Source organism: Crotalus tigris, unplaced genomic scaffold, assembly GCF_016545835.1.
Source record: "Crotalus tigris isolate CLP2741 ecotype Arizona unplaced genomic scaffold, ASM1654583v1 scf7180000024347.1601321, whole genome shotgun sequence".
Classification (NCBI taxonomy): Eukaryota; Metazoa; Chordata; class Lepidosauria; order Squamata; family Viperidae; genus Crotalus; species Crotalus tigris.
In genome coordinates this window covers 378,915-396,599 of record NW_024100516.1, presented here as the reverse complement: position 1 = coordinate 396,599, position 17,685 = coordinate 378,915, and the positions used below count along the sequence as shown (strand labels likewise).

The window sequence follows — 17,685 nt, the reverse complement described above, 5'->3', positions numbered from 1 at the left end:
AGCTAGCTCAATCTTTGCAACTTTAAGGTGCACGGACTTCAACTCCCAGAATTCCGCAGCTGGGTAAATTCTAGGAATTGGAAGTTCACACATGCTAGAAGGGAATTCTGGGAGTTGAAGTCTACCTGTGCTGGTGAGGGAATGTGGGGAGTTCCATACAAGTCTGTACCTATTGGAGGGGAATTCCTGGGAACTAAAGTCCACATGCCCTAAAGTTTGCCAAGGTTGAGAAATATTGCCTTTGAGAAATCAGGTGAGTGGGAGAATAAGCGAGAAAGAAAGTCTTCAAAGAAGAATTTTGAAATAGCAATTAGATACAGAAAGTCATGTTTGAACCAGCAACCTGATGTAAGATGGAGGGCTGATGGAATGGGGGGGGGCAAATGATAAAGGAAAAGCTACTGGAGGACACAACTACCTGTGTACACAACTACCCACAATAATAATAATAATTATTATTAATCATCATCATCATAATAAAGTTGGAAGGGACCTTGGAAGTCATCTAGTCCAACCCCTGCTCAGGCAGGAAACTCTATACCATTTCAGACAAATGGCTGTCCAGTCTCTTCTTAAAAACTTCCAGTGTTGGAGCATTCACTGCTTCTGGAGGCAAGTGGTTCCACTGGTTAATTGTTCTAACTGTCAGGAAGTTTCTCCTTAGTTCTAGGTTGCTTCTCTCCTTGGTTAGTTTCCATCTGTTGCTTCTTGTCCTGCCTTCAGGTGCTTTGGAGAATAGCTTGACTCCCTCTTCTTTGGGGCAACCCCTGAGAGACTGGAAGACTGCTATCATGTCCCCCCTCGTCCTTCTCTTCGTTAAACTAGACAGACCCAATTCCAGCAACCGTTCTGTCTTCCCCAAATGCCATTCCCTACCTGGCTATCTGGCAATGGAACAATATGAGCGTCTGTGTCTGTGGGTAATGTTTAAGCAGTTGTGGAGTCCTTGATGTTCTCTGGGCTTGGTTGTTTTCTTGCAGACATTTGATGACCCAAATAGGTAACAACATCAGTGCTAAAACGTAGTAGGATTTGGGGAGTGGAGGAAGAGGAGGAGGAGGAGGAGGAGGAGGACTGTGGAATCCTTTTTGCTCTCTGAGCTTGGTTGTTTTCTTGCGGACATTTCATTACCCAAATAGGTAACATCATCAGTGCTAGAAGCTAGTGGGGAGAGGAGGAGGAGGAGGAGGAGGATGATTGTGGGGTCCTTGGTGCACTCTGAGCTTAGTTCTTTTCTTGCAGACATTTCATTACCCGACTAGGTAATTTCATCACTGTTAGAAGGGAATGGGGTTGGCAGATGTTTAGTTATCCACCTAGGTAACATCCTCAATGCTAGACAGGAATGGGCTTTGCTCTCTCTAGTGGCTTGCCTTTTTAGTTTTGGTGGGTCTGTTCTTGGTGGCCGTTCGATTAAGCTGTTGTTTGCTGTTTGACTGTTTGTCTGCTTTGGTAGTTCCTTGATTGGGGTGTTGTTTAATTCATGATAGTTAGTCTAGTAATAAACTTGGTGTTAACCTCTGCTTATCGGGGCATTGATTGCAGGCAAGAAGGTGTTTTGGTTGTTTGGTTTATACCAGGGGTAGGCAACCTTGGCTCTTTTATGACTCATGGACTTCAACTCCCAGAATTCTTGAGCTAGCCACGCTGAGGGAAAAGGGAGAGGTTTCCAAGCTGAGCCAGGCTGGCTCAGGAATTCTGGGAGTTGAAGTCCACGAGTCATAAAAGAGCCCAGGTTGCCTACCCCAGGTTTATACCCACCAACACTGACAGGGCAAGCCTCAAAACAGACAGCAAAACTCACTCCCTTCTAGCATGGATGATGCAGTGGTGGGATTCAGCCGGTTCGCACCACTTTGGCAGAACCGGCAGCTAATTTTTTGTTGCCCAGGCCCAGAATGGACTTCCGGAAGCGGCATCCACACAGAGAACCTGTTGTTCACATATTTGAATCCCACCCCTGGGATGATCTACCTAGTTGGGTCATGAAACATCTGCAAAAAAAAAAAAAAAAAACAACCAAGTTCAAAGAGCACCAGGGACCCACAGTTCAACCTTGAGCTACGAATATTCTATTGGCTTAAGGCTAGCAATCGTCTTAATAAAGTTTTAATAGGTGGGAGTTCCTCTGAGCATTTAATTATTGCTTAAGATCGTGAGGTTCAGTGTTGCTACAAGATGCAACACGATGTTGCCTGTCCAGGATGACTCGAAAAGGTGCGGACTTCAACTCCCAGAATTCCTCAGCCTGCTTGGCTGACTGAGGAATTGTGGGAGTTGAAGTCCGCACCTTTTCAAGTTGTCACAGTTGAGAAGCAGTGCTCTAGAATTCTCTTCACCGGGAATGAGCGACAGATCCATGGCAGAAGCAGGGGGGAAAAATGGCTTTTTCCACCAGGGAGCAAATAAACAAAAGTGGGTTAAAGAGAAGATTTTTTTTTTTTATCCAATGGCTACAGGCTTTAAGCAATCCAAGGGCTCATCGTAATCCATGAAATTAATCATCACACGTGAATCTAAATAGCGTGTTTCCTCTGCTGCGACTTAAAAGCAGCTGGACGCCCTCAGCAGTGGTGCACTACAAATTCGATCATCCTCATCCTGCCTAGGGGAAATGGGAATTGGAGTCCATCATGTGTGGAACATGACAGATTGGGCAAGTGGGACTGGGTACTACTTAAGTGTCTGTGTTTTTCTATTTTGTTCTGAACATTGGATGCCGATGCAGTCAATCTTTTCCTTCCTTCCTTCCTTCCTTCCTTCCTTCCTTCCTTCCTTCCTTCCTTCCTTCCTTCCTTCCTTCCTTCCTTCCCTTCCTCCTTCCTTCCTTCCTTCCTTTCCTTCCTTTCCTTCCATTTTTATCCCACATTTATTACTTCATAAGCGACTCCAGGCAGCGAACATACCTAATACTCTATTCTTCTCCTATTTTCCATGCAAAACAATCCTGAGAGGTGGGCTGGGTTGAGAGAGAGATTGGCCCAAAGTTGCCAGCAAGCTTTCATGCCTAAGGCAAGACTAGAATTCACCGTCTTTTGGGGATTGGCCCAAAATCACCCAGCAGGCTTTTGTGTTTAAGGCGAGATTAGTACTCACCGCTTGGAGGTTTACAAGGAAAAATTGGACAACCATTTAACCGGGATGGTATAAAGACCCCTGCTTAAGCAGGGGGTTGGACTAGAAGACCTCTGGCTTCCCTTTCAGCCCTGTGACTCTATGTCAGTGGTTCTCAACCTTTTTAATGCCGCGACCCCCCAACCGGTCGTAAGTCAAGGACTACTCAACCGGTCGTAAGTCGAGGACTACTCAACTGGTGCAGCACCGTTTGCAGAATGGGACTTTTGGCGGGCTCAGCAGGGCAGAGACAGCCTGGACAATTCCTATTGGCTTTTGAAAGCCAATAGAATTAGAGTCTATTCAAGAGAGTCTATTCTATGGGCTTTCAAAAGCCCATAGAATAAAAGGGAGTAGCACAGCTAAGGAAAAGGGGGCGAAAATGGCGGACTGCGTTGTTTGGCGACCCCCGTCAAATGGTCGTTCGACCCCAAATGGGGTCCCGACCCACAGGTTGAGAACCACTGCTCTAACAAATTTAAACTCCCCGTCTCCTGAGCCATCCTACGCGAAAAGGAATGCTCACCCATTCAAGACCGTTCTTTTTTGTTCCCGTTGCCGGGGAAGACAGAAAATACAATTAAAATCTTACGGGAATATCTCTCAAGGCCTGGTTTTCCGTCTTGGGCCTTCCTTTCCGTTTGCTCTCTGTTTTGTCGTGCATTGCATTTCCTGCCAAGAAAGGGAGAGTAAAAAAAATGTTGAAATCAACATCAGTGATCAATGATGCATAAGTTTTCATGTGAGAATGTAATCGGCATCGTGGCAAGACGTGGTTGGGGAACGCAACGTTCTCTTGAGGTTCCACAAGAGGTTTATTGACAATTACGATGACACCCGTTCAGTTGTGTTGTCCCTCGCTGATTCTATGGCCCAGGACTCTCCTATCTTCTTCTTCTTCTTTTTTTTAACAAAATTTTATTAAATTTATATACGTAAGGAAAAATAGAAACAATACAGGTATGGTAAAGGGAGGGGTAAAAGGAAGTGGGGGAGGGGAAGGAAATAAGGAATTAGGATAAAATAAGGATAGGTACAATCACATATTTCAACAAACAAGCAACCGTCCGGATCATAATAGTGAGTAAATATCATATTCAACCATTTTTAACAAAGCTTACACTGTAACATATTAAAAACAATTAGTAAACAAATACGTTGATCTATTAAGTAAACACTACTAATAAAATCTAAAAAAATAATAATAATCCTAACAATCAAAAGTAACAAATGAAAATCAGTAAATCAGGAAAAGTAATCGTATCATCAAAATATTAGTTAGAACTCGATTAAAAATCAGTCATCTATTCTAAAATATTAAATCCTTCAAGTTCTAACATAGGACTCTCCTATCTTCTGATCTTGCACTACAGGTCATCCTCGGCTTACAACAGTGACCAAAGTTATATTCGAGTCAGTTTCCAAGTGTCTGAATTTTGACCATGTGACCACGGAGGATGCTGCAATGGTAATAAGTGCGAAAAAAGGCCGTAATTTTTTCCAATCCCATTGTAACTTCAGACAATAACTGAACTGTTGTAAGTTGAGGACTATCTGTATTTAATTCTGAGGGGTCCTTGGTGCTCTCTGAGCTTAGTTGTTTTCTTGCAGACGTTTCACTACCAAACTAGGTAACATCATCAGGGCTAGAATGCAAGGAGAGCAAACGCCAATCCCTTCCAACACTGATGAGGTTACCTAGTTTAGGTGATGAAGGATCTGCAAAAAAAATCCAAGCTCAGAGAGCAACAAGGACCTATCATTTCAACCCTGAGCTGCAAATATTCTCCTTTCTTAATATTCAATTCTAAATATGTTGACACAACGCATCCTTTACTGCAGGCTGTGAGCGCTTTGCCAGAGAAGAGACAACATTACCTACATTTGCACAATACTCTCAACCCGGTTAATGAACTGACTCCTTTTCCAAAGCTGCACATTGAGCAATAAATTAGCCGGTCCAGTTTTGCACAAAAAGTGAAGCCCTCAAAAAAAAAAAATCAAATAGAAATACATCTGGTACGATCTGACCTGAGGTGACACCGTTTGAACACAGCCATTGTTTTAAAGACTGAAAGATCAAAATAAAATAATTAAAAAAAAAAACCCTGTGTCTAGCTTCATGCCACCCAAAGACAAGCAGTAAAATTATTTTAGGGAGAACAAAAAAAAAAAAAAAATGGATGCCAACTAATCAAGGAGAGAAGCAACCTGGAATTAAGGTTAGAATGCAGTATTGCAGGTTGACTCTGCCCACTGCCAGCAGTTCGATCCTGACCGGCTCAAGGTTGACTCAGCCTTCCATCCTTCCGAGGTCGGTAAAACGAGGACCCAGATTGTTGGGGGCAAATAGGCTGACTCTGTAAACCGCTTAGAGAGGGCTGTAAAGCATGTGAAGCGGTATATAAGTCTAAGGGCTGTTGCTATTGGCTGCCTCAGCCACCGGTATTCTTATTGTTGGGCGCCCTACCTGAACTCTTTGAGAGTGTTTCCATAGAATTTTCTGGGCAAATGGTGGACTTAATTGAGTTCTGTTCCGCTTGCAGAAAAATTGGCAAAAAAATTTATGGGGAGTTGCAAATGCCCATCCCTGGGTTCAAAAGTTGACCTCCCTTGATTGTAGTAATCAGTGCTCAGTCATTGCAGGGTGCAAATATGGCTGCCCGTACGCAGCATTTATTGCCTTTTATACAGTATTACAAGCAGCAAAAGTTTTACATGGCAATAGCATTTCATTGGTTAAACTCCTTACCAATCCTTAAGAATATAGAAGCCAGAGGCCCAAAACAAGGAACAGTTGAGCAATAACATCTTGTTGGTGTAAGCTAGCTGATATTAGGCAGGCAAGGTCATTGTACCAGCTGGGGTACTTTCCCACATTGCCATGGTGATGTGTAGGGGTGAGATAGATGTAGATCAGTGGTTCTCAACCTGTGGTTCGGGATCCCATTTGGGGTCGAACGACCATTTCACGGGGGTCGCCAAACAACGCAGTCTGCCATTTTTTCCCCCTTTTCCTTAGCTGTGCTACTCCCTTTTATTCTACTGGCTTTTGAAAGCCAATAGGATAGACTCTCTTGAATAGAGTCTAATTCTATTGGCTTTCAAAAGCCAATAGGAATTGTCCAGGCTGTCTCTGCCCTGCTGAGCCCGTCAAAAGTCCCATCTGCAAACGGTGCTGCAGCAGTTGAGTAGTCCTCGACTTACAACCGGTTGAGTAGTCCTCGACTTACGACCGGTTGGGGGGTCGTGGCATTAAAAAGGTTGAGAACCACTGATGTAGATAGAAGAGGCATGCAGGCTTTGGAGGGGCAGTTTGCTGCTCACGACCTCTACCTGGCCCCCACCCTACACTTGATCCCACTTGGAAGACTTAATGCCTACCCAGGTTAGACTGTTCGTAGGCTGTATGAACCTTCAGTTCTGTCTTGGTGCTTTCTCTCTCCATGCTGGTCCTGCTGGATCCTGCCAGCTTCTTTCCAACTCTGTAGGTATAGGGGTCTGCCATTGCTGAAAGAAAGAAGAAAGGGCATCATCTCAATGAACCTGGGCATTCAAACAAGGGGGCAGGGGGTTGGTTTAACCTTCTGGGATGGAGGTCAAAGAGTTGGACCTTAGCCCACTGCAGCTTCTTCAGAACTTCGTAACAGCCCTGCTGGATCAATCTTAGACCAGAATCAGGGATCTTGTACTGACCCAGCAGTTTCTGAGCAACTTCCAAGCCAGGGGTGAAGATACAGCTCTCCCAAGTTGCTCCTCTAAAGACCATCTGAACACCCAACCAAGAAATGTTGGTGTGTCTTAGACGAAAAAGTCTTGATAGGCTGGTCACCAGTAATGCATCCCTTTGAAGGAGCGTTTCTCAAGCTTAGCCACTTTAAGATGTATGGACTTCAACTCCCAGAATTCCCCAGCCAGCACACCTGGCTGGGGAATTCTGGGATATGAAGTCCAGCCATGAAAGTGGCAAAGCCTAAGGAATTCTGGGAGTTGAAGTCCACAAGTCATAAAAGGGCCAAGTTTGAAGACCCCATGGCCTAAGGTATACAGGTACTGTAGTTCTCAACTTACAACAATTGAGCTCAAAATTTCTGTTGTTAAGCGAGACAGTTGCTAAGTGAGTTTTGCCTCATTTTATGACCTTTCTTGCCTCCGTTGTTAAGGGAATCATTGCAGTGGTTACATTAGTCACATGGCTGCTAAGGGAATCTGGCTTGGCCATTGATCTTGCTCGTCGGAAGGTCGCAAAAGGGGATCACATGACACACACACACACCCCCGGGACACTGCAACCGTCATAAATTCAAGTCAGTTGCCAAGCATCTGAATTGTTTTCACGTGACCCTGGGGATGCTGCAACGCCAATAAGTGTGAAAAAAGGCTGTAATTTTTTCCAATGCCATTGTAATAAGTGAATAAGTGAACTGTTTAAGTTGAGGACTATCTGTATTCAATTCTGAGGGGTCCTTGGTGCTCTCTGAGCTTAGTTGTTTTCTTGCAGACGTTTCACTACCAAACTAGGTAACATCATCAGGGCTAGAATGGAAGGAGAGCAAACGCCAATCCCTTCCAACACTGATGAGGTTACCTAGTTTAGGTAATGAAGGATCTGCAAAAAAAAATCCAAGCTCAGAGAGCATCAAGAACCCGTCCTTTCAACCCCAAGCTGCAAATATTCTCCTTTCTTAATATTCAATTCTAAATATGTTGATACAATGCATCCTTTACTGCAGGCTGTGAGCGCTTTGCCAGAGAGGAGACAACATTACCTACATTTACACAATACTCTCAACCCGGTTTCTGAACTGTTCTCCTTTTCCAAAGCTGCACATTGAGCAATAAATTAGCCGGTCCAATTTTGCACAAAAAGTGAAGCCCTCAAAAAAAAAAAAAAATCAAATAGAAATACATCTGGTACGATCTGACCTGAGGCGACACCGTTTGAACACAGCCATTGTTTTAAAGACTGAAAGATCAAAATAAAATAATTTAAAAAACACCTGTAACTAGGTTCATGCCACCCAAAGATAAGCAGTAAAATTATTTTAGGGAGAACAAAAAAAATGGATGCCAACTAATCAAGGAGAGAAGCAACCTGGAATTAAGGAAAAATTTCCTGACAGTGAGAACAATTAACCAGTGGAACAACCTGCCTCCAGAAGTGGTGAATGCTCCAACACTGGAAGTTTTTAAGAAGAGACTGGACAGTCATTTGTCCGAAATGGTATAGGCTTTCCTGCTTGAACAGGGGGTTGGACTAGATGACCTTCAAGGTTCCTTCCAATTTTATTGTTATTGTTATTCTTCTTGTTGTTGTTGTTCTTATTATTATTATTAAATTTATGCATCCAAACTATGCAAAAACTGCAAACTCCTTTCTCCTAGAGCTGATTCCTGGAGCGGGCATAGAGATGGCAAACTAGAAGGGCATGAGAAAGGCCAGAATTATACCCATACTACAGACCTGGTAAGTTGAGGCAGATAACTCTTAGGAAATAGAACAAGATTATATTCAAATAGATAAAATATGTATTTTGGATATTATAGTTTGTTATGAAGTGAGATAAGAGAAATTTTGGTTACCCAAAGCCTGAAAATTATAAATATCAAAGGTTAAATCGGAATAATAATAATAATAATAATAATAATAATAGTAATAATAATAATAAAGTTGGAAGGGACCTTGGTGGTCATCTAGTCCAACCCCCTGCTCAGGCAGGAAACCCTATTACCACTTCAGACAAATGGCTGTCCAGTCTCTTCTTAAAAACTTCCAGTGTTGGAGCATTCACAGCTTCTGGAGGCAGGTTGTTCCACGGGTTAATTGTTCTCACTGTCAGGAAGTTTCTCCTTAGTTCTAGGCTGCTTCTCTCCTTGATAAGAAACTAAAAATTGAGCAAAAATTAATAACAGGATATGAATTGTTTATGAATGTAATTAAGATATGTATAAGCTAAAAATGTATTGATGAATGTAATAATGATGTTCTTATTGAGTTGATATAATTAGAAATGTACTGGTTTGAATGCGAGACAGTAAATGTTAAGGAAAAAAGAGAAGAAATATTCAATGTTGTAACCTGAGATTTGCACTAAGATTTTGTTATAGAACTATTGTAACCCAGTCACCACGTTGCTTTTTCAATATTCAAATGGAAAAATGGAAAATTAATAAAATATTATTAAAAAAAAAAGTTTTAACAGAATACCAGGTAGCCCTCAACCTACAACAGTTTGTTTAGTGACTGTTCAAAGTTACATCAGCACTGGAAAAAAGGGACTTATGACCGTTTTTCACACTTACGACCGTTGCAGCACCTCCCTGATCAGGTGATCAAAATTCAGATGCTTGGCAACTGGCATGTACTTATGACGGTTGCAGTGTGTCCCAGGGTCACGCGATCCCTTTTTGCGACCTTCTGACAGGCAAAATCAACGGGGGAAGCCAGATTCACTTAACGACTGTGTAAGCAGCTTAACATCTGCAGTGATTCATTTAACAACTCTGGCAATCAAGGCCGTAAGCTCACTGAACAAATGTCTCACTTAGCAACAGAAATTTTGGGCTCCATTGTGGTTGTACGTCAAGGACTACCTGTGAACAGAGTTGGAAAGGACCGACTCTAAGAGTCGCTGGCCAAGCGTCCGAATTTTGATCCCATGACTAGGGGGATGCTGCAACGGTCGTAAGTGTGAAAAATGGTCATAAGTCACTTTTTTTCAGGGTTGTCGTATGGTCATTAAACGAACGGTTGCAAGTCGAGGACTACCTGTGACGAGATTGTTCTAGTAGAGAAAATAAGAGAAAAAGGAAGGAAGGAGAAACAGGGAGATGGACGAGAGGGAGGAGAGGAAGGAAGGAAGGAAGGAAGGAAGGAAGGAAGGAAGGAAGGAAGGAAGGAAGGAAGGAAGGAAGGAGGGAGAAAGGAAAATGGGAAGGAAGAAAAATGGGAAGGAAGGAAGGAAGGAAGAAAGAAAGAAAGGGAGGGAGGGAGGGAGGAAGGAAGGAGTGGATTAGGGTTGAGAAGGAAGGGAGGAAGGGAGGAGAGAAGGAGGGAGGAGTGGATTAGGGTTGGGAAGAAAGGAAGGGAGTAAGGAAAGTAAGGAAGGAAGGGAGGAAGGAAGGAAGGAAGGAAGGAAGGAAGGAAGGAAGCCATCTGCAGCTTGAAAATAACATTCTGCCTTATGGGACACTGGCAGGATGGTCAAAAAAGTCAAGATGGCAGCCGCGATCTTGTGATCAAAGCCCTCCCTCTTTCCCACACAAACGGAGGGGCTGTGATCATGTGGTTGTGGCCACTATTTTGAGTTTTTTTACCTCTGTCCTGTGGCCCAGGGCTGCCTTCCCAGGTGTAAAGTGTTAGAACCAGACGCAGGACTGAGAACAAGGAACCATCATGGGAAAGCCTTGCCTCTTGGAGTTGTGGGTGTCCCTCACTGGAGCTTTTCAAGAAGAGACTGGACAACCAGTTGGCCAGGATGGTATAAGGTCTCTTTGCCTTGAGTAGGGGGTTGGACTAGATGACCTCCAAAGTCTCTCCCAGCCCTAGCATTCTATGATTCTAGATGGAAGTCTACAAATTTGTGCATTTCCAGTTTTGCACCCAACCTGGAGAATTTTAGTGTGTAACGGCAGTAGCTTTTTTGATTTTTGTACTTCATAAAAAAAAATGGATTTTTTTTTGGATTTTGCACTTAAGTATAAAATAATGCATAATTGCCAGTGCTCCACTCCTACTTACAGTCTATTCCTGTTGCTACCAGTCAATCTTTCTACGTGGCTTTAGTTTTGGCACATTTCACCTGGCTTTTTATTAACTTAGCAAATTGTTCAGTGGGGTCACCTTAACATGGAATGGTAACAGGGTTTAAATCAAGCGAGCTTCGGAAATGAAGCACACACCGGTTTCAGAGTAAATAACAGAATCTTAAGCGCTTTTCTTTAGCCTTAGTTGACATGCGTCCCATTCACACAAACTCCGAAAATCTGACTGCTTAGTTTTAACTCATTTTCTGGGCTTCACTGATCAAGTTGGTAACTGGTTGGTACAAACAATGGATAAGCAAATTGGTTGGTTTCACAGGAGGGAGGGAGGGAGGGAAAAGAAGGGAGGGAGGGAGGGAGGGAAGAAGTGAAAAAAGAGAGGGAGGGAGGAAAGGAAAAGGGAGGGAGGAAGTAGGGAGGGAGGGAAAAGGAGGGAGGACAGGAAAAGGGAGGGAAGAAGTAGAGAGGGAGAAGGAAAGGAAAAGGATGGAGGGAGGGAGAAAGGAGGGAAGGAAGGGAGGGAGGGAAGGAAGGAAGGAAGGAAGGAAGGAAGGAAGGAAGGAAGGAAGGGAAGGAAAGAGAAGGAAGGAAGGAAGGAAGGAAGGAAGGAAGGGAGGAAGGAAGGAAGGGAGGAAGGAAGGGAAAAGGATGGAGGGAGGGAGAAAGGAGGGAAGAAAGGAGGAAGGGAAGGGAAGGAAAGAGAAAGAAGGAAAGAAGGAAAGAAGGGAGGAAAGAGAAAAAAGGAAGGAAGGGAAAAGGATGGAGGGAGGGAGGAAAGAAAGAAGGAAGGAGGAAGGAAAGGAAAGAAAAAGAAGGAAGGAAGGAAAAGGATGGAGGGAGGGAGGAAAGAAGGAAGGAAGGAGGAAGGGAAGGAAAGAGAAGGAAGGAAGGAAGGAAAAAGGATGGAGGGAGGGAGAAGGGAGGGAAGGAAGGAAAGAAGGAGGGAGGGAAAAAAGGAAGGAATCTAACTAAGGTTAACACTAATTAAGGTTAGCTTGTTTGGTGAGCACAGCTGCAAGATCTTCAACTGGTAGGGCAAAGGGTGTCTATGAACACAACATACAAACAAGCTGAGTGAGGAAGTGTTTCTTTTTATTTTGTCCCGCATCCGTTTTTTTCTCAACACAATTTTCTACCTTTCCATGGAGAACGCCAATTAAACAGTTTGCTTGTGGAATTCATGCTGGATGGGGGAGGGTGGGGTGGGGGAGGTTGTTGGAAAATATCAACAGCCTCTTGAGAATCTGGGTAACATCCAAATCACTCCACGGGATCAAACCAGCTACCATCCACCCCAGACTTAACCAGGTTACCAGGATTATCATTCTTTGCCAGGCTTCTGCTGGATCATAACATAACTGATGCATTCAACAGGCGTCGCACATTAAGCCATCAAAGAATCCAAGCCAACTTAAAAGCAAGTTTAGCATGTTGCATGAAAGCAGCTGCTCTGACTGATCTTGTTAAATATAGAACAGAACAACAGAGTTGGAAGGGACCTCGGAGGTCTTCTAGTCCAACCCCCTGCTCAGGCACGAAACCCTATACCAGGGGTCTTCAAACTTGGCAACTTTAAGACTTGTGGACTTCAACTCCTGGCTAAGGCATTCTGGGAGTTGAAGTCCACAAGTCATAAAGGGGCCAACTTTGAAGACCCCTGCTTTAGGTTATTTCCCTGGAAATGAAAAAACAGCTGGGAAGTCAATTAGCTGCAAAGAAAAAAACACCCCCCAATTAGAATTATCAGGCAAATGAATCTCTCCCAGGGGTGTCCAAGCTTGGCAATTTTAAGACTTGCGGACTTCAACTCCCAGAATTCCCCTGCCCCCTGCCCTACATTTTTGCTGTTGTATTCACCTCAGCGCAGCACTGACCAACCTTTTTACATTTCTCTTCCTGTACAAATGGAGGTTCGTTTTTTGTTAATTTCTCTACAGCAAACATCTCCCACTTCAAAACTTGAAAAGCTGTATTCCTACGCCCACAGTACAAGGATTAAGAAAGGAGGATTAAGTGAAAACAGACACTTTCCCTCATCTTGCTGTTGCAAGCATTATGATTTAATATTTTTTTTTAAAAAAAGGCAGGAGAAAGTAATAGTGTTTGAATTTTTTTCAAAGATTTTTTTTTAAAAAAATCCCACCTTTCTTATTTTTATACATAACTCAAGGCAGCAAATACATATCCAACATATATTTGGATATCCAACATATATTCTGCCTCCTACTTTCACCACAACAACCCTGTGAGGTGGGTTGGGCTAAGAGGGAGTGACTGGCCCAAATCACCTGCCTAAACTGGACTAGCACTCACCATCTCCTGGTGATTGGCCCGAAGTCAGCCAGCCGGCTTTCATGCCTAAGGCGGGACTAGAACTCACCATCTCCTGGTGATTGGACCAAAGTCACCCAGCCGGCTTTCACACCAAAGGTGGGACTAGAACTCACCATCTCCTGGTGATTGGACCAAAGTCACCCAGCCGGCTTTCACGCGGAAGGCAGGACTAGAACTCACCATCTCCTGGTGATTGGACCAAAGTCACCCAGCCGACTTTCACGCCAAGGCGGGACTAGAACTCACCATCTCCTGGTGATTGGCCCAAAGTCACCCAGCCGGCTTTCACTCCTAAAGCGGGACTAGAACTCACCATCTCCTATTGATTGGATCAAAGTCACCCAGCCGACTTTCACGCGGAAGGCGGGACTAGAACTCACCATCTCCTGGTGATTGGACCAAAATCACCCAGCCGACTTTCACGCCAAGGCGGGACTAGAACTCACCATCTCCTAGTGATTGGCCCAAAGTCACCCAGCCGGCTTTCACTCCTAAGGCGGGACTAGAACTCACCATCTCCTATTGATTGGATCAAAGTCACCCAACCGGCTTTCACGCGGAAGGCGGGACTAGAACTCACCATCTCCTGGTGATTGGACCAAAGTCACCCAGCCGACTTTCACGCCAAGGCGGGACTAGAACTCACCATCTCCTAGTGATTGGCCCAAAGTCACCCAGCCGGCTTTCACTCCTAAGGCGGGACTAGAACTCACCATCTCCTATTGATTGGATCAAAGTCACCCAGCCGGCTTTCACGCGGAGGGCGGGACTAGAACTCACCATCTCCTGGTGATTGGACCAAAGTCACCCAGCCGACTTTCACGCCAAGGCGGGACTAGAACTCACCATCTCCTGGTGATTGGCCCAAAGTCACCCAGCCGGCTTTCACTCCTAAAGCGGGACTAGAACTCACCATCTCCTATTGATTGGATCAAAGTCACCCACCCGACTTTCACGCCAAGGTGGGACTAGAACTCACCATCTCCTGGTGATTGGACCAAAGTCACCCAGCCGACTTTCACGCCAAAGGCAGGACTAGAACTCACCATCTCCTGGTGATTGGCTCAAACCAGAATTAGAACTCACCATCTCCTGTTATCTAGAGTACTGCCATAATCCCTACAGGTAGTCCTCAATTTAGACCCATAACGGAGCCTGAGCAGGTGATTCACCTGATTTTATTTCTGTTGGCCGTCGTTAAGCAAATATCGCAATCCTTAAGCAAAGCAATGGTGCTGCTTTTGGTAAACAACAACAGAAGATGCAATTTCCCAACTATGGGACACGGCAAAGTCCGGTGCCCGAGCGCCCGAAATGCATTCCCACAACCACGGACCGGGGGGGGGGGAGGCGGCCATCCAAACTTCACAACCAAGTGGTAACCCAACCCTGGAGAGTCTCATCGTAACTTAGAACACAGTTCCCCAAACTTTTGGGATTGTTGGCCCGGAGCAGAGCAAGGGGAAAAAGAAGGGGTGGTTTTGTGGTGAAGTGAACACTCACGGGGGCCGTGAGTGCCCACAACCCTCGCGACGAGTGGGGCTGTGCATGCACGCACACATGCACACCAGCCAGCTACTCACATGGCCCGGTGACCAAGCTGTAACCTGGCAATGAGTCGTGTCCCACAGATTGGGGACTCCTGACTTTGAACGCTCACAAAGGGACCGGTTTTTAAGGCGAGGACTACCTGCAGAACCATTTTTGCGGCAAACAGGATCAGATGGCCCACGAGGATAAATTCCACTTTCACCGACGCAGGTTGCTATTGCAAAGGATTAACGATGCTGCTATTCTCCACCTGCCAACGGGCATTAAGGGCAAAGGCAAACTGCACAAACCATCATCGTTTGAAAGGATGCTAAATGCTCCCCGCCGGTCTTTTCCTCAAAAGCCCCTAAACTTCAGCAATGGCCTCCTCGCTTCAGCTGGTCTTCAGTCGGGAGATCAGCCTTGCAAAGAATTTCTGGACAGATCCCCAGCAAACTGCACAACTTGGGAACGAGATTCTTTTAAAATCACTTGGCCTGGGGAACGGAAAACAACCGTGGCCTTTCCGTTCATTGATTCCCAAAAGGATAAAGACAATCAAATCTTAGAAGGACAGGTGGTCCTCGACGTACGACCACAATTGAGCCCCAAATAAAATTTTTATTAATTTTTTTCCATGCAATTCAACAGTACTTAATCAACAACGTGTTGCCTGAGTTTATCATTCTCTAACACAAATTTAATTCCTATATTCCTTTTTCCAGCCATTGATAAAACAAGTCCCAAGTCTGATATTATTTTGTTTCCTCTTTTTCTCTCAACCTCATAGTTAGTCTGTCCATTTCTGCACATTCTAGTATTTTTTTAATTATTTCTTCCTCTGATGGTGTTTCTTCCTTTTCCCAATATTAGGCAAATAGGATTCTTGCCACTGTTGTGACATGCAAAATCAAATATAGGCTTTGCTTATCAATCTTTTCTGGCATAATATCTAATTAAAAAAAAGCTCAGGTTTAAAATCTACATGCTTTCCCTGGCCACAGTCATTAAGGGAAGCACAGCCATTGTTGAGCTAGCCACACAGTTGTTAAGTGAATCTGGGTCCCCCAGAAGGTCGCAAAAGGGGATCACATGACCCCAGGACACTGCAACCGTCATAAATACGAGTCACTTGCCAAATGTATGAATTTTGATCATGTCACCCTGGGGCTGCTGCAACCGTCGTTAAGTGTGAAAAACATTCATAACTCACTATTTTCAGTGCCATTATAATTTTAAACGGTCATGAACTGTTGTTAGTTGAAAACTTCCTATATTTTTCCAGGTTGCCTTTACCTATAAATGTTCCGTGGTTCACTGAATCATAGTTTACCTAGCCATCCATGTTGTAATTCCAGTTGCGCTTGGATTCACACAACACACTGAACCTTAGAGCCAACTAAACAAGCTGGATTCATCCAAAGCCAGGCGAACACTTAACCAAGGTTAACCTCCAGCTTAGTATGCCATTCAAATGTCTCTGCTGGATCCTCACTTGACAAGCTTAACCATGTTGTGTGAGTGCAGGCACAGAGTCACCAACTAGCTAAGCCAGTGGTTCTCAACCTGTGGGTCGGGACCCCATTTGGGGTCGAACGACCATTTCACGGGGGTCGCCAAACAACGCAGTCCGCCGTTTTTTCCCCCTTTTCCTTAGCTGTGCTACTCCCTTTTCAAACCCATCCAGTCTCCGGTTGTGTGAACACAGGCCCACTCCTTTCCCGTTTCCAAAATATGAATGTGCTGTAAAGTTGAGGAGAGGGATGTTGATCGCTCTTCCCCCTTTCTTGAACCCGAACATGACTTCCTGTACATTGAACATGTTACCTATGCAGGAAGTCCTCGACTTAACGACAGTTCACTTAGTGACGATTCAAAGTTACAACGGCATTGAAAAAGGTGACTTATAACAGTTTTTCACACAGGCGACCATTGCAAGCATCCTTTTGGTCAAGTGTTCAAAATTCAGACGCTTGGCAACTGACTCATATTTACGACGGTCACAGCGTCCTGGGATCATGTGATCCCCTTGGTAAACGTCTGACAAGCAAAGTCAATGGGGAAGCCAGATTCACTTAACAACCATGTTATTAACTTAACAACTGCGGGGATTCGCTTAAAAACCGCGGCAAGAAAGGTCGTAAAACTTGACAAATGTCTCATTTAAGAACGGAAAATTTGGGCTCGATTGTGGTCGTAAGTCGCGGACTAACCGCTCAGCTTCGGGAATCAAAAGATTGGCAGAGCCTTCAAAGCGACCTCATGTCACCTCATCTTCTAAGGGCAGACTCCACCAGAGCATCCCCTGCCTGCATCAGAGAAGGGTTGGTCTAGACCAGCGGTTCTCAACCTGTGGGTCGGGACCCCATTTGGGGTCGAACGACCATTTCACGGGGGTCGCCAAACAATGCAGTCCGCCATTTTTTTTTCCTCTTTTCCTTAGCTGTGCTACTCCCTTTTATTCTATTGGCTTTTGGAAGCCAATGGAACAGACTCTCTTGAATAGAGTCTAATTCTATTGGCTTTCAAAAGCCAATAGGAATTGTCCAGGCTGTCTCTGCCCTGCTGAGCCCGCCAAAAGTCCCATTCTGCAAACGGTGCTGCACCAGTTGAGTAGTCCTTGACTTACGACTGGTTGAGTAGTCCTTGACTTACGACCGGTTGGGGGTCGTGGCATTAAAAAGGTTGAGAACCACTGGTCTAGATGACCTCCAAGGGTCCCTTCCAGCTCTATGAATCTAGGTTCCCTTGTCAAGCTTTCAAGCAAGGTGCATTATGCCCCATTCCTGGGAACATGCACTGAAAAAAGTGATTTATGACCATCTTTCACACTTATGACGGTTTCACCCTCCGCATGGTCACGTGATCAAAATCCGGCCGCTTACCAACAGGTGTGTCTTTATTACGGCTATGCTGTCCGGGGGTGTGTGTGTCACGTGATCA

The 17,685-nt window shown here is 44.6% G+C and overlaps 1 protein-coding gene across 1 annotated transcript in view; it reads right to left on the bottom strand.

Annotated features, from left to right (window-relative positions):
* ZNF512B (zinc finger protein 512B) overlaps positions 1–17,685 on the bottom strand; it is a 76,337-nt gene that overhangs the window by 57,025 nt on the left and 1,627 nt on the right. Inside the window, exons 2-3 of the mRNA XM_039326936.1 lie at positions 6,499–6,624; positions 3,707–3,786 (exon numbers count right to left, since the gene is read on the bottom strand). Coding sequence (XP_039182870.1) covers positions 3,707–3,786; positions 6,499–6,622 — 204 coding nt within the window. The 5' untranslated portion in view covers positions 6,623–6,624. The remainder of the gene's footprint in view (positions 1–3,706; positions 3,787–6,498; positions 6,625–17,685) is intronic.